General features: G+C 43.3%; 1 protein-coding gene across 6 annotated transcripts in view; it reads left to right on the top strand.

Annotated features, from left to right (window-relative positions):
* The window catches only part of LOC133514685 (ubiquitin carboxyl-terminal hydrolase 22), a 28,177-nt gene extending 10,790 nt beyond the window's left edge, over nucleotides 1-17,387 (top strand). For 2 of the 6 annotated variants that reach the window (XM_061846528.1, XM_061846530.1), the window contains 11 exons: nucleotides 1,174-1,287; nucleotides 2,246-2,347; nucleotides 2,781-2,947; nucleotides 7,027-7,186; nucleotides 9,375-9,480; nucleotides 11,353-11,511; nucleotides 13,424-13,550; nucleotides 14,084-14,175; nucleotides 14,881-14,943; nucleotides 15,164-15,313; nucleotides 15,652-16,199. In XM_061846528.1, coding sequence (XP_061702512.1) covers nucleotides 1,174-1,287; nucleotides 2,246-2,347; nucleotides 2,781-2,947; nucleotides 7,027-7,186; nucleotides 9,375-9,480; nucleotides 11,353-11,511; nucleotides 13,424-13,550; nucleotides 14,084-14,175; nucleotides 14,881-14,943; nucleotides 15,164-15,313; nucleotides 15,652-15,694 — 1,283 coding nt within the window. In that variant the 3' untranslated portion in view covers nucleotides 15,695-16,199. Of the gene's footprint in view, nucleotides 1-1,173; nucleotides 1,288-2,245; nucleotides 2,348-2,780; nucleotides 2,948-7,026; nucleotides 7,187-9,374; nucleotides 9,481-11,352; nucleotides 11,512-13,423; nucleotides 13,551-14,083; nucleotides 14,176-14,880; nucleotides 14,944-15,163; nucleotides 15,314-15,651; nucleotides 16,200-16,288 lie in introns of those variants that run through there. The other 4 variants (XM_061846525.1, XM_061846527.1, XM_061846526.1 and 1 more) reach the window with 4 other exon arrangements.

Below are 17,387 nucleotides of genomic sequence, written 5' to 3'. Positions count from 1 at the left end.
CTCGCGAGAAAAGGAGATCTCGGGGTAAAAAAGTCTGGGCACCCCTGGTATAGATGTACAAAGAAAAATAAGAGTAGTCCCGGGGAAACGATTTCTCTGCTGTCGTATCTGCTGACCGCCACGTCACTCACCAGGCCATGACCCACTTTTTAAAACCACACACACTCAATGTCACATATCATACTGTGGAATCGTGACGGCAATAATATCTGTACCTCGCATGCGCATCTCGTTGCGTAATAATGCAAAATCCATTTTTATCCAAGTAGTCCACGATATAATCGTTAGAATATTTGAGTCTGAAAATAATAATGTATTCCTAAAGAGGTGTAGAATAAGAAATACATGAAGCTAACATAGCTATTAGCTTATCTGGTAACTAGATTGCAGTTGTAGTTGCGGTTATTCTCGTCATTTCTATTGTGTTAAGGTTTGGTGTAAGATTTTACCAAGACTCAGCACACCACTTGATCCTCTGTTTGTGGCCGGCGACAATAAACGTTTCAGGTCGCTTCCCGTTTGCTTATAATCGTTGATCTCCCACGTTTAAAGATTTCTTATCTTAAATATTGAACCGGTTCAACATCTACGAACGTCCGTGTAATGGGAACACCCAGCATGTCAAGCCTTCAAATTTTAGCGTAGTTTTAAACCGCACTCCGTCACTTTACATTACAAATCACAACTTCGTTATGACGACGGGGCGCCATTAAATATTTAAACCAGGACATTTTCATATCCAAACAGTACACCGTGTCACGCATCCTCCGCCGGAACGTCAACATAACTCAACCTCACGCATTAGCTCCATTTCCCAGCGTGGGGAGCGCCAAAAATGTAAAGATCTGTCGGTCGACTAAAAATAGGTTGTCACGGCAACAGAGCTCGAGGTATTGTTTGCAGCGGAGTTTGAGAATGGAGGAGGACGGCTGGCCACGGCCGCAAACGCGGGCGGCGACGGGAGACGCTAATTCTGTTCCGTCCTCCGCGGAGCTTGTCGGGCGCAAGCGGGGGAGCGAAATGATTGGGCCGGGTGGGGAAATTTAGGCCAAAAGACGGCGCTCGTCTCGAGGTTAAACTCACTGCCAAGTAAAGCCCGTTGTGTGTTACTCTACTGTAATTATGGCGCAATCTCTCTCTCTCTCTCTCTCACTCACTCCCTCCTGCTTCCAGCTATAGACTTATTATACGGCGGAATATATTGTTTTGTGTGTCAAGACTACATATACGACAAAGATATGGAGCAGATTGCCAAAGAGGAGCAGAGGAAAGCCTGGAAATTACAAGGTAGAGTCCTGCCGTTTTCACTCTCTCACAAGTTCTAGCTGGGAGTCACACCGGGAACAAAAAAAGAATAAAATAAAAAAAAAAAACGCAACAAAATTTGATCAGACCATGACAAAAAAGTCGCGACGGTAGCAACATAAATTGGGACAATTGCAAGAAAAAAAATTCTGCTAATGAATGAATATAAAAAGTTTAGCATATATCAAAATATTTCCATTTAATTTTACAATATTGTCTTTTGGATTTTTTTTTCCTCACGTGCAAATGTAAAATTTATTTAAGTAATAATCAAACTGTTGTCATGAAGTTACAAATTAAATTACATAGCATTTGATTTTGCGTTTTTTCTTTTAAGTGCTATGCTCTGCTTTTTCTCCACACAGATGAGTTTTTAAATATTTCAACATATTATCTTTGAAAATTTTTGCTATATTTACACTTCTATTATAAGATTAAAGCTCTATTTCTAATATTTCAATTTTACCCTGAAAAACATTATTCCCGGCACGGTGGAGAAGCTTTAGAGCTTTGGCTTCACAGTTCTGAGGACCGGGGATCAAATCCCGAACACATGTGGAGTTTGCATGTTTTCCCCATGCCTGCGTGGGTTTTCTCCGGGTGGGCACTCGGGTTTCCTCCCACATCCCAAAAACATGCAACATTAATTGGACACTCGAAATTGCGACTATTGTCTGTCTCGATGTGGCGACCGGTCCAAGGTGTACCCCGCCTCCTGCCCAATTTCAGCTGGGATTGGCGATTCTCGTGAGGATAAGCGTCTCAGAAAATGGATGGATGGAAAACATTATTCCTCTGATTTTATCCATGCAAAATCGCCTCTTTAAAATGTTTTTTTTTTTTTGAATGCCTCAGTAATACTAAAACGATATTCTTGCAATTTCGACCCTGTTGTCATTGTTCAAACGTGATTCAAATTCTTCCCCTTTCACATCCGCAGGCATAGGCGAGAAATACACAACGTGGGAGCCCACCAAGCGAGAGCTGGAGTTATTACGACACAATCCAAAGCGGAGGAGAATCACTACCAACTGCACCATAGGTGGGGGGCCGTGTTTCAATGTCCCTCACGGTCGTTGTTCGCCGTTGGCCACTGAGCCTCGGCCCCCGCGGGGGCCCCCGTATTTTGGTCCGAATTCGCTCCAAAGCGTTTAAAACCACACCGTGAGCAGATCCCACCCCAAAATAACCCCCAACCCTCGCGCTGTTGGATCGAACCCAAAATCTCGCTGTGTGTCGCCTGCTCCGTTGGCCGCTCACGGCTTTGGCTTCTCCTCCAGGATTCCCACAGATCCGCCGGCAGACCTTCCTTACCAGTACTGTACATTCTTCCAAAAGTCGCACTTTACCCCTTGCCGCTGAACCGTCAAGATAAATGCTTTTTGATCATTGACTGAGTTGACAGGATCGTAATTGTGTGCATTGGTTTTTTTGCCCTCCCCCCCGCCCCGGCCCCCACTGTTATTTCCCCACAGGTTTACGAGGGTTAATAAATCTGGGCAACACGTGTTTCATGAACTGCATCGTGCAGGCCCTCACGCACACGCCGCTGCTGCGCGACTTCTTCCTCTCCGACAGGCACAAGTGTGAGATGCAATCCAACTCCTGTCTGGTGTGCGAGATGTCGCAGCTCTTTCAGGAGGTAGGAAAAAAAAAAAAAAAAGACCAGCGATGGACACATGACGGTGCTTTATGGGGGGGAAAAAAACGCAGTAGGAATAAAGAGAATTCAACAGTTTTTGGGCATCATTGTAAAGTCTTTGTGCAGTTCCTTTATGGTCTGTACACTTGGATGTACCGTCATTTCCGGCCTATAAGCAGCGACTTTTTTCCGCACGCTTTCCACTCTGCGGTTTATGGGGTGATGTGGCTAATTTGTGCATTTTTTTTTTTTCTAACTGCGCAAAGGAAGCACTCGAGCGGAAAAGTTAAGCGTGAGACCGGTGGAATGTATGTGCCGAGGAAGTGACTTTTACCATTCCGGCCCTGTTAGCGCTGCGCTAGCATATTGCTGCCGTGTTTCAGGGATTTTTTTTTTTTTACCGGTATGTTGATTTTTTTTTTTTTTTAACTGGCCCTGTTCGCGTGCTGTTAGCCTTAGCGTTAGCTAGCATGTCACTGCCGTGTCTCTGATTTTTTTTTTTTACCGTTTTTTTTTTTAACTGGCCCTGTTAGCGCGGTTTTAGCCTGAGCGTTAAACTCTCTGTACCGTCTTTCTTTTTAAATATCTCGTCTTTCAATATGGGTGTCAATTTAGGCACTTGCGGCTTTTACACAGCTACAGCCTGTGTATGTACCAAATTTCCTTTTGTTTCCCTTTCCAAATGTACTGGGTGAGGCTTATAACTACGTGCGCTCTGCAGGCCGGGAATTACGGTAGTCAAATACAGACTTATGGCTATAAACGCACACAATTGACCAATCAGCAGCAACAGTACTGGGTATAAATAAAAATTATACGCCTATGAGCACTTTTATTGTCTTTCTGTGTGTGTTTCTGCACCATTTGTATTCAAATATCCGTTGCTTGTAGTTATAACACTGTCATATCAATGCTAGTTTTGTTAGCCTGTCCATGGCGTTCTCTATTGTGTTTGAGCTTGCAGACTTATGAGTAATGCCAACGTTTGGGGGTTTAAAACGTGTAAATCTGTTGGACCAAAACATTCCGCTAGTGTTGCTTTGCCACTTCCGCCTCTTTAGACCAAAGTTTCGCAGTCCAAGTCATGGACCCTGACTGTTATGTAATGGCTGCTTGTTCTACTCCCACGAGCGATTCTACGGCGGGATGCATCGTTTTGGGTGTCACGACTGCATTTAAAGAAAAGATATGGAGCAGAATGACAAAGTGGAACAAAGTAAAGCTTGAGAGATTACGTGGTACAGCTTGGTGGTTTCTGGCTCACAGAAGCACTGGCTTGTTTTTACAAAAAGGGTTAGACTGAAAAAACGAAAAATATCCAAACTCAGGTGGGGGGGGTGGGGGGGGGGGGGGGAACAGTAAAACTATGAAAAATTGTCATCCATCCATTTCCCGAACTGCTTATCCTTATATTTCCAGAACAAAGTGACAGTATTATGAGGAAAATATACGAGTGAATGGCCAAATTCTCTCTAAATTGACTGATTTGGCGTGAATGAGGTGGTGATTCTTCAAAGGATTTCAGAATAAATGTAAGAAATATCAGCACAAATGTGCGTGGTATATTTTTGTAACATAGTATTTTGACTTCTGTTTTTCTTAAGTTACGCAATACTTTTGTAAAGTGACTGCGAAATAGTTGATGTCAAAATTCTCGCTCAAAAATCAGTTTTTTTCTGCAAACCTTTGCCTGTAACTGTACTTTTATACAATAAAAATAAAGACTAAATATTAACCCATTCATGGGCAGGGTGGCAATTTTTTTGCCTTATTGAGATAAAAGTCTCCTAACAGGCCACAAACAAGGAAATAAGACTTCATTTTCATTTATGGTCAAATTATGTGATAACTTTACTAATTTATAATCTCGTCCTAAAAATATAACTGCTAATTTTACCGTACCAAATTATGGCTTCAGATTAAAACACTTCAATATTTTGATATACAGAAGGATATAATGGGTGAAAATCATGATGTCCCAAAAATGGGACGCAGCCCACGAATGGGTTAAAATAGAAATGTTATGTTGAGCTTCTCGTTCAAAACAAAATATCTATTTTTCTTTGATCTGATCCAAGTCACAACTGTACTGTACGTACAACAGCATCACACCTAATATTCTGACTTTATGGACATTAATTTACAATTTTTTTTTTTTACTCTCATCGAATGATTTTTGTAATTTTGAAATTTTTGGAAAATCACAACTCGGTCGACTTATTTGACTGTTGTAAAATTGAAGCTATATTTTTGTAATTTTGTTTCCACCAGTTTGCAAGTTACGGGCACCGACCGTTACATAATCGCTGCCTTTTCCGCTCCCGCACTGCGTTTTTTTTTTTTTTTTTTTTTTTGTATCTACGCCCTCTCACCGCTCTGTATACAGTATACAGCCTCACAGATGGAGAGTGGCGCTGGAACGATTTGAGTCAACACTCTGTCGTCTTCCTCAGCTGGCACATACAGTACGCACGCAGACGCGAGCAATCCCCCGCCTCGTCTCACTCGGCTGAGCCCTAATGGCTCGCCCCCTCCGTCATCGCCCGGCGCCGGCGCCCGACGCTGACGGAGTATTGCGCTGTTGCCGCGGGACACAAAACGCACGCTCATTCGCACCTTTGTGGAACCTCCAAAGGCAAAAGTGTGTCAAAAGTTAAATCAAACGCAGTCGAGCGAGATGGCAACAAATCTTGCCAGACGTTTTCCATGATGAACTTTTTTTCTTGCGCCACACCAAGACGGTTGCGGAAATGGGAAGAGGAGGTGGGGGTGCACCCCCCAAATTTTGATCAATATGTCCCGACTGCGGCGCGGTAGCTCAGCTGGCGAAGCCTTGGCCTCACAGTTCAATCCCGGACCTGCCTGTGTGTGGTTTGCATGTTCCCCCCGTGCCTGGGTGGGTTTCCTCCGGGTGGGCACTCCGGTTTCCTCCCACATCCCAAAAAACATGCAACAATAATTGGACACTCTCAATTGCCCCTACGTGTGATTGTGAGTGCGGCTGTTTGTCTCGGTGTGCCCTGCGATTGGCTGGCGACCAGTCCTGCCTGTTGACACCTGGGATAGGCTCCAGCACTCCCCGTGACCCTTGTGAGGATAAGCAGTTAAGAAAATGGATGGATGGATGGATGTCCCAACTGATAGGGATTTTTTTTGAAGCCGATGCTGATTCTGATATTTGGCAGGATCAAATTCCGCAGGCCAATTAAATCAACACATTTAATCAATAAAATAATTTTTTGGTCCCCTAATGCTGACAAAAAATAAAGATATGAACTGCAAGCCTAATATTTGACTGTTTCACAGCACTTTATCCTTAACTATTTGTTTCACTTTACAACAAAGAGGAATTATCGAGTAAAAAAAATCAAAAATATGCAAAAGATTTAGATAATCAATGCATGCAGTATATAAGCGATAATGAGTGAAGTTGTTGAAACATTTTGCATGAGGTCCTTTAACTTTACTCCCATTTTTTTAATAATCCATTATTTTTAATTGTCATTCAGTGCCACGTTTAAATAATGATGTCCAAAATATCTCATCTTTGACAGAGATGGGAGCCAATATTTGTTTTTTAAATTTATTTTAAAAGACATCTCACGTCAAGAAATGTATGTTCACAGTCACGCAAAGAAAAAAAGATGATTCTTGGCAATTTGAACATTTTTGACAATATTGACCGATTTTAATTGTCAGTCTATAATAATGACCATATAACAGGAAACAGAATATGCGTCATAGAAATTGCTTATAAATGTAAGTAATAATGATCCAAACTCTTTTGGAAAACGCCATTAGCACGTGCTCCCTTTTGCTCGTAGGGTTCCTCCAACTTCCTCTCCCATCCCCAAAACATTGGGGGGGTGAATGTAAACCCTGATGAGCATAAGCTGTATAGATAACGGATGCATGGATATCAATTGTAAGCCGACAACATGCTGACTTTGTATCTGAGTGAACGCGTAGCATAAAGTCTCTGTTGAATGTTCACCACGGGGTCTGGTCAATAAATCAAAGTTGATGGCGACGCAGGTACAACGCCGCGGTCACCTCTCCGTTTCTCCCTTCCCTTGCAGTTCTACTCGGGCCACCGTTCGCCTCACATTCCCTTCCGGCTGCTGCACCTGGTGTGGACGCACGCGCGCCACCTCGCCGGCTACGAGCAGCAGGACGCCCACGAGTTCCTCATCGCCGCGCTGGACGTCCTTCACCGGCACTGCAAAGGGGACACCATCAGTAAGCTCGGCCTCCCGACTAAATTGCGACGTGCGAATGGGTCTGTATGTCGCAAGTGCAGGAAGGTAATTGGACGCGTTTACCTGGGTGGCTTTCTTTGTCTATTTCATGATATCACAAAGTATGTAATGCTTCGTGTTGGAATGCTTTTATTAATGATCCCGACAATCATTATTTCCTGTATTACTAGCTTAAAGTTAAAATGTAACTAAAAAAAAAAAAACAAAAAAAACTCTGACTCCAAAACACTAATATAATTTAAAGTTGTACATTACCCTTAAAATAAAAAACTTAAATGATGATTTGTTTTTATTTTGTAAAAATGTAAAAACACCAATCATCAAGCATTAATGAGACCCAGGTTATTTACGGAATTGAGTTATTTAATCGTGTAATCGTAATAATAGAGTAAAAATATACACTTGTGGCAAAGACTGATCATAACCTCTGTTAACAACCCAGGCTAAAGTTAGTTCCTCTCCAGCATACAAAGATCTCAAAACAGTAGAGATACTGCACATCACTTCAGCATACTTCCTTGACACTGATTAGTACTTTCATACTAGCCAGCGCATTGTTTCGTGGCTCCTTTGTTTGTTAAAGAGAGTAAAAAAAAAAAAACTAAAACTAGGTGAGTTTTTTTTTTTTCTCAAATAGCCTCCGATAGGTTCCACATAAAAAAACGTCAATATTTTATTTTGTGAGTAGTGAACCTTGAATAGGTGAGAATTCACTACATAACCAATTGATGCATGTAGAGCTCGTGCACGTGACGTCAACATTTTCACGGCGACGTATTGCCGGTCAAAAAGAGCCGCTCGACAGTGTGGGGGACATCGAACCGGAGCAGAATATACACGATGCCCGAGACGTGTTGTTCTGTTGGTTATTACAACAGACGAGACAGATATTCAAAGAGAGCATTCTATGGAAAACCATCCGAAAAGACCAGAAAAGATTGATTTTGGCAATTAAATGTGATGGATTGTAGGAATTATTCTTAATCTTGAATTCCCAAGAAATATTTATAATGCCAAGTTGGCTCATTTGAGAACATTGTGTTAAAAAAAAAACACAGTGATGTTTACGTAGGTTAACGTGTGGCCGCAACACGCTTCCGTGTACGGGGGCTGAAGCCTATCCCAGCGGTTTATTTTCTTTTTTTTTTTTAAATACGCATTGAACTAATTTGAGAACAATGCATATTTAAAAAAAAAAAAGTCTGTTATGGGGAGGTTTACCGAATTTTAACGTGTGGCCGCAACACGCTTCCGTGTACAGAGGAGCCGACTCGCTGTCTTTTTTGTTTTTCCAATCATAGTTAATGAATGCAAGTTTGTGTCAAACCAGGGGTTATTTATTTAAATAATGGTATTTGTATTGAGAAATTCTGAGTTGCTCGATCACTATGTGGGATTTATTCTTGATTGCAAACAGATCCAGCAACAAAGTATTTGTATGCGTCCAGACTTTTCTACACTTTCAAACTCTTCTGTGTAAATCTCGACTTACTCAGCAGATCCATGCATAGGTCCAGTTGTCCAAGAGAAGTGGAAGTGGGTTAACAATCCTTTTTTTTTTATCAGCGAAAACATCGACTTTGGCATTAAATATGGGTCCTCTATGCCAAGTCTCTTTGATTTTTCCACGTGCCTTCGTTTATCATCACCGTCTAAATGTTTAACGGTATCGGACATAACTGGGCATCGTGTTGTAAGACATATTTTCATGCGTCCTCCAACCGACTCGGCATTGAAGAATGCTTTGCTAGACCGTCAATATGGCCAGTCACGTGACTTCGGTGACGTATAGGTGCACGAGTTCTATAACTGCAGTCTATAAAATGTTGAATGCACTGCTGAAATCAAAGTACAACAAGCAGGAGCTGTTCTCCGAGTCAAAGGTTGAAGTTCCCAGTTATCTTAAATGCAGCATTTTGAGGCGTACCTGAGCGCTCCTTGCTTAATACGCAATCCTACTTCCTGGAAGCCCAGTGAAGGTGACTTGACCATATTGTGTACAAAGGGGACATCGTGAGGAATGTCAATTGATGCATTGACGGTGGGCTGACCAAGCAAGCGGCGAGGCCCGCCTCCGTCCGCTGCTCGCCAGCTTGAGAGCGAGGCCTTTCGAGTTGTTAAAGTGTCCGTTATCTGAATTTACCCTCTCACCCCACTGCGCTCTGCAGGAGACGACAATGGGAAGAAAGCCAACAATCCGAACCACTGTAACTGCATCATCGACCAAATCTTCACCGGAGGGCTCCAGTCAGACGTTACCTGTCAGGTTTGCCAGTAAGTGCCAAGCAGATAAGAGCGCCCCGTCGCAGGCAAAAGTCATTAACTTCCACGTCGCTTCTCATTCCTGCGCAACGGCCAGTCCCTATAGACTTTGCGTGAGGACGATAAGGCGGGAAGGGGGGGGTACGGTTGTCTAGACGGCGACGCTCCTCAAGCGTGGTCCCCCCCCCGAGCTGTTCTGTCACATTAACGCAAGCACGCCGCACTGACCTCCACCAGCCAGCCGCGCCGCCCGCATTCTTGCTCGCTTTAAACCGCTCATGTGCATCTAGTGGAGCATTAATCCATATCAAATCTTCATTGACTGTGTACTTTGATTTACAATATACAGCGTATACTATACTGTATAACACACTATATAAAAACACTCAACATAACCAACCATTCACTAACGTTTGTGGGTTCTTGTGGAGCACCCATCACACCGGTAGAGTTTGCTAGCCCGTCTGGTGTTTTGTGTTAGCATTACTATCGCTGCTATGCATCGTTAAAGGGGAAATCCGGTATTTCTAATAGGTTATGTAATATGTACTCCTCTCTCGTGTAATAATGATTTGAGAAGATTTTTATCGACAGTTACGACTTTTCTGGGGCGCTGCCATTTTCGCGAATCACATGATCTACGTCGGCGTATGTGACGTGTACCGTGGCGTTCCAAACAATGGATTACATGGGACACCATTATGCCCAGCGCTGATTTCTCGGATTTATCCTCATCTGATGAAGAAATAGCAGTATCGGTTGATAGGGAAGACGGAGGAATACTTTCATGTAGATTTGAACCTGTGCCTGTGATTAATGTTGAATATTCGGATGGTTCTTCGGGCGGACTGACGACTCAAGAGGCCTACGCGTGACATAAGTGCGTAAACAAACCCCCCCCCCCCCCGGGAGCTCCAGGCCGGCAGCCGTGGATGGTTCTTTGGATGGGAATGACGCGGAGTCTGATGAGCGAGCTCCGGCGGCGGCCGCGAGCCGAGGTTCCAGGCGGCGGAGGAGGCCGTTAGCCCCGGACGCTGAAGCTAGGCTACAGACGAGCCGCGAGCCGAGCTCCGACGTCCGGGGAGGCTTTTAGCTTAGCTTCGGCGTCCGGGGCTAACGAAGCGGGCGAATTGTCAGACTCTCCGCGTCATTCTGTCTGAAGAACCATCCGAATATTCAACATTAATTACAGCCACAGGTTCACATCTGTATGGAAGTATTCCTCCGTCTTCCCGATCAACCGATACTGCTATTTCTTCATCAGATGAGGATAAATCCGAGAAATCAACGCCGGGCATAACGGTGTCCCGCGTAATCGAGCGTTTGGAACGGCACGTAACACGTCACGTACGCTCACGTACATACATCATGTGACGTGTGAAAATGTCAGCGCCCCTGAAAATTTATAATTGTCCACAAAAACCTTCTCAAATCACTATCAAATAAGAGAGGATTTAGCATCACATTGTCAAAATAGGGTACATATGACATGACCTATTGGTTACACTGGATTTCTCCTTTAAGTGATGCAGTAAATTTAAATACACAGTGTGTAATTCCTTGTTTTAGATTTTGACAGTAAATTTAGGGTGGAGTTGGCAAAAAAAACCCAGCTTGAAGCCTCTTTTTTTCCAGATGAATTAGACTTGTATAACTAAATATCAAAATTAAAATGAAATTTGTAAGTTTTTGCCAGTCAAAGAAGGATTACTGCGCACACAAAAACACGGCGGTGTTGCGTCCAAGCTTACGTTATTACACATTGTGTCATCATCCTCTCATCAGGACTCGTTATACGAGACAAAGCTCTCCGTACGCGCGAAACACACAAGCGCACAGTACTTCCCGAATGACAATGTCTTTTTTCACCTCTACCTTTTGCAGTGGGGTTTCCACGACGATAGATCCCTTCTGGGACATCAGTTTGGACCTGCCCGGCTCGTCGACGCCGTTCTGGCCCCTCAGTCCCGGAGGTGACGGCGGCGTTGTAAATGGGGAAAGCCACCTGTCGGGCTCCACGACGCTCACGGACTGCCTGCGCAGGTACACTCGACACGAAAACGCTGCTTCTTCGTTCTACGTCTGTGCTGATATCCAATAAAATAACAGGACAATATAAAGGCAAACTTAAAAAAAAAAAAAAAAAAGAGCGATAAACCATAACAACAATGATCAAATTAATAACTAGAGTAACAAATGTAGTCAAAATTATAATTCCTGTTACAGCATAGCATATATACAGCCCAGCCTCACACTCTTTAAAATCATTTAAAGACATTACAAAAGTATATCAGCACAAAAACACCCAAAGCTGTGAAATCTAAAGAAAATTCTGCCACTATTGTGTCAATATGTTCGATACGTGCCTTTAAGAGGCGGGACCAGGTAGGGTGGTGTACGGCATCGGCGAGTCTGCAAATAAAGGTCCTGGCCCAAGCTGTACCCGACAGCAGCACTTTACTCAACGCGTTTGCAATTTACTGTCGTCCCGGCATTCAGTAAGAAAGCTGAAAGAGTACCAACAACTGTGGGACTCCAGCAAACCACATTGAGAGCCATTTTCCATAAATGGGGATAATATCAAACAGTGTACTTTCCCAGAAGTGGTCCCGAGGAGTACAGCGACGACTCATTTAAGAGATCACAAAAGACCACAACAACATCCAAAGAACTTCAAGCCTCACTTGTCTCAGTTAAGGTCAGTGTTCATGACTGCAAGGACGGTAATGGTTAAAAATGGCCTCCTCCATGGAAGAGTTCCGAGACGAAATCCGCTGCTGAGCAAAAAGAACATTCAGGCAGCTTTCAATTTTGCCATAAGACAACCTGGTGATCCCCAAGACTTTGAGGAAACTACTCTGTGGTTTGATGAAACAAAAGTTGAACTTTTCCCATGACATCTGGTGGAAAAGAAATACAGCATTTAAAAAAAAAAAAAAAAAAGAACATCATACTGACAGTAAAGCGTGTTGGTAGTGTGATGGATGGGGGTGCTTTTCTGCTTAAGGATTTGGACGACTTGCTGTGATGTATGGAACTATGAATTCTGTCGTCTATCAAAAAATCCAGAAGGACAATGTCAGGCCATCAGACCTTGGCTTCTGGAGCGGGACAAAGATCCAAAAAGACACCACCAAGTCCACACCTGAATAGCTGAAGAAAAACAAAATGAAGACTTCGGATAGGCTTGGACAAAGTTTCGAAACATACTGAGATGCTGTGGCAAGACCTTAAAAAGGCGCTTCACGCTCAAAAACCTCCCATTGGGGTTGAATTATTACAATTCTGCAAAGATGAAATTCCTCCACTGGGCCGTAAGACGTTATGGCAAATGCTTGACTGCAGTTTTTGCTGCCTAGGGTGGCCCAAGCAGTTCTTAGCTTTTAGGGGTTATTCGCTTTTTCCACACACTTTCATGGCATTGTGGATTCCCCCCCCCCCCCCTTAACAATAAAAACCTTCATTTCAAAACCGCATTTTGCGTTTACTTGTGTTGTCTTTGACTCCGATTTGCGATTTGTTTGACGGAACAAATGCGAAATCAGGAGGGGGCCAAATACGTTCTCACAAGAACGCCTGTACGCTCGCTATTGGCAGCGCTTATGACAAGGTTGCCGATTCTTGCATTGTCTTTTCCCTCCTCCCATCTTCCCCTTATCTTATTTACTTCCGGACTTTTTTTTTTCCTCCCCCTCGTACCTTCTCCACCGTCGTCTTCGCCTTTCCCCCTGACCCCCACCACCCTTTGCTGCGGCTCCTCACACACCCCCTTAGTTGCCGCAGCAAAGTCTATTAAAGCTACAGGGCCGGTTGCCGTGGTGATAGAGGCGTTGGCAACACCGGTGAGGCGGAGTGGCTTTTGGGTGTAGCGACACATGCGATGTGCAATGCAATGCGGGACGAGCGGATGGAAGCCCTTCCTGAGCCCCCTTTTTTCCCCGTGACTTTTCCGCAGGTTTACACGGCCCGAACACCTCGGAAGCGGTGCCAAAATCAAGTGTGGCGGTTGCCATAGTTACCAGGAGTCCACCAAACAGCTGACGATGAAGAAGCTGCCCATTGTAGCGTGTTTCCATCTCAAAGTGAGTCCGGACGCAGGCTTTGACCCCGTCTCACTTTTGTACCTTCGCGCCATTGGAGTTGCATTTTTTTTTTTGTGGGGGGGGGGGGGCAAAACGCTGAGCAGCTTTTAGTTCATTGCATAATTAAATCCATTTGTGTCGTAGCAGAATACGTTCAACGTTAACCACTGGCACGGCCCTCCCTCGTCGGCCATGTTTTATTTATCGCAGCCTCGGCCACTCATAATATATTGATGCAATTCAGAGAAACGGGCCGAGTAAAAGATGGTCGTTTTGGATAAATCCGCGGCGTTGTCATTTGTGGTAATTCACACGTGCGTAACAGCCAGGTTTTAAACAACAAGCTGTCTTTTGTCGTCTTATGTTGTCACCATTCTGCATCTTGTTTTTTTTTTTTGCGTCCCATCCCCCCGTCTCCCACTTGTCATTTTCTCACCCTTTCTCCACCCCTCTCTCTCTCTCTCTCTCTCTCTCTCTCTCTCTCTCTCTCTTCTCTCCCTCTTCTCCCATCCTCCCTCTCTGGCCAACCCCAGCGGTTCGAGCACTCTGCCAAACTGCGGCGGAAGATCACCACGTACGTTTCCTTTCCTCTCGAGCTGGACATGACGCCCTTCATGGCATCCAGGTGGGGAAAGAAGAACGCACAAAATCCCACATACTCCATTGGCCTTTTCTTGCAGCCTCGCACAACGTGAGAAATGTTTGTTTCTGTGCAGTCACCAGACATAACACAATGTATCTGATGCGATCCAATCCAAGGGTTTTTATTAAATATCATACATTTACCAAATTGTATCGTTCGACGGACACTTTTATTCATAGGTTCAGCCAAAAAAGTGCAAGAAAAAAAAAAACAAGAGCAGCATTCCGGAGGGAGTAAAAGAAATGTGAATTTACCCAAAAAATAAAACTAAAATATAGCTTAATTCAACTTTTAGTTCTTTAAATCTGTTATCAATATCCATTGTAATAAAAATGCTTTTGGTTTTGAAGAATTGCACGTATTTTATTCGCCACATTTAGGTACATGATCAAAGCAGTTCTCAGTATGATGCATTAACAGTAATAATGTCATCAAAATATTCCTAAATTAATTTTAATGCATGTAAAAAAATATCATACAGTTTAGTTGTGTATGAGTGTGCATGCAGCAGTGTGCAGCCCCACCCTGCGTGGAGCAGTCCATTCATCTCTTTTGAGACACGTGATAAAAAAAAAAAAAGAACACTTCCCCCACAAATTGCACAATGGCGCCACGTTGTGGACGTTCTTCAGCAATGCCGCGCGTTTGTTTGTTTTTTATTTGTCATCTTTTCCATTTCCCCCACAGCAAAGAGAGCAGAATGAACGGGCAGTACCAACAAACGGTGGACGTCTTAAACAATGATAATAAGTAAGTATGAAATTCTGACTCAAACTGAGTGGGCGTCCCCGTACTTTGGCGGGTGCTGCTGTTTTGGTTTGCAACTGAGTTCAAATGAGTTTAGCAGATGAGCGCTCACGTGTAAATGATACAGTCTTAGGTAATGACAGTAATTGAGACACTATAGAAGTTGGTGTCCAATTTTTGAGGTCATAGACTGAGAGAAAAATAAATATCTTTTTCTGCCCAGGTATTCCTTGTTCGCGGTGGTCAACCACCAAGGCACGTTAGAGAGCGGACACTACACCAGCTTCATCCGACAGCACAAGGATCAGTGGTTCAAATGTGACGACGCCATCATCACCAAGGCCAGCATTAAGGATGTACTTGATAGCGAAGGGTGAGGAACGCACCACGCAAAAAATGAAAATAATCATCTTGAAAAATCTCAAGGCAACACCTTATAAACGTAACAAAATGTACACAAACGAGAAAAGAAACTAAGAAGCCGTGAGGAGTTTTGAGGTTAAAGAAATGATGCGGCACCGTCCCGATTTGCTCACTGCGCCACGGTCTTGTTTTTTTCTTTTTTTTTTTTTTTTTTTTTTAAAGTGATAATGGAGCGTTGCCCATGTGCCGAAGTACAAGAACACTAACAAAATGTTCCCTAAACGGGTTTGTATATTTAATACGTCTTCTTTATTTTCTGTCTTGAACCCCACCCAACCCCTTTTATAGGTATCTCTTATTCTACCATAAACAGTTCCTGGAGTATGAGTAATTCTTGCCCCCCCCCCCCTTTCCCCGTTCCTCCCCCTTCGTGAAGACCATGAAGAACCACTGTTGGACAGTTGGAAACACATGCACACACAAGCCTACTTCAACTACCTGTCTAAAAAAAACAAAACAAAACAAAAAGAGGCTGCTCCTCTGAATGTGGAGGACATTAAAAAAACAAAAGAGACAAAAGACAATGTATGGCCATCATGCAACCTTTCAACAACAACAACAAAGCAAAACAAGCACTGAGCTACTTCTTGGCATCTACTTGACAAAACTGAATGAAGAGGAAGAAGAGACGTCTCTGGGCACATCTTAGTACAGTATTCTACTCCCCCCCCCCACCCCCCTCACAAAAAAAAAAGTTAAAGAAAAAAAACAAGACAAAAAAAAGACAAACTTTTCTCCCACGGTGCTCTCGTCTCATCTGACCAAGCATTTAATTCCGAAGGCCGTCATTATGCATCACGGGAAAGCAAAAATAAAGTAAATAAATGTATTAAGAACTTTGCAGGAGCATTTTTATGGCTATTATATCCTATGAGTGGATATATATATATATTTTTTTATTTTCATTTTTTTTTTTTTTGAAAAGAGCCAAGAAACGCTTGCCCGCCGGGCCTGTTGCTAAGGCCAGCATTACCATGGAAACCCTTTGGACCGTCGGCGCGCTCCCTCATCAATTTTACCGTCTACGATGTTTTCAAATCTGCTTGCCGGCAGGGACTGTTTTTGTTGTTGTTGTGTTTTTTGTTGTTGTTGTTTTTATTTTAGCACTCATGGACACATTCTCTTTGTTTACCAATTGTTTTATTTTTGAAAAATAATTTTTCATATGTCCTTCGCTGTTCCTGTTACTGGAAAAAAAATGTTTCTGGACGTACGTGCTACTTTCATTCTTGTGGAATTGTTGGTATATGATGATGGTGCTGATTAAAAGGACGCTCACCTTTTTTTTTTTTGCTGTGGATGGACCAAAACATGGCCTGTATCAGCCACACGACCACGCCGGTGTCTTCTATAAGAACAACTCTTTAGTGGAATCTCCTCGTGGTCGATGCACGCTGTGGCTCTGCACTGGACCGCAGCTCTCAGCCCGATGGGGCGATAACTTCTCCGCAGCAACGTCGCGTTTGCCCTCGCGTGTCGCACTGCGGCGCAATAAACACGACACTCTACATTAAAGCGTGTGCGCGAGGATGTAATTTCAGGTCTGCTGTGATGGATTGTGCCCCTATAGGAACATTCCAGAGAAGGCCCGAAGCAATTATTACAATGTAATGTGCATTCAAAATATGACTACCAGGGGTTATAGTGACACTCACTGGACATATTAAGGAACACAAGGGGTGATGTTAATGTGATTTTGCACAGAATACTGTAACAAATTACAATAATGTGACTTTTGCTGTGTCCATTTCATTTCACAACAAAAACAGCTTGTTTTTAAAAAAAAATATATAGGTAATGCATTTTCCTCCATCATACATACATCTGTAGAGACACGGTACCATGATAGTTTTCCCCCCTTTCGAATGTGTCTTTTGTTGTTGCCGTTTCCCGCACTGTCAAAACAAAGCAAATCTTAATATCAGACAAAGACAAAGCAAATTAAAAAAAAAATGCAGTTTTTAAATTGTGATCTTACTAATTAAGGGGGGGAAAAAACGTCCAATCTACCTGGCCCATGTGTG

This window comes from Syngnathoides biaculeatus, chromosome 16 (assembly GCF_019802595.1).
Source record: "Syngnathoides biaculeatus isolate LvHL_M chromosome 16, ASM1980259v1, whole genome shotgun sequence".
Taxonomy (NCBI): Eukaryota; Metazoa; Chordata; class Actinopteri; order Syngnathiformes; family Syngnathidae; genus Syngnathoides; species Syngnathoides biaculeatus.
Note: the sequence above shows the minus strand (reverse complement) of the source record. Positions and strands in the feature narration are given on the sequence as shown.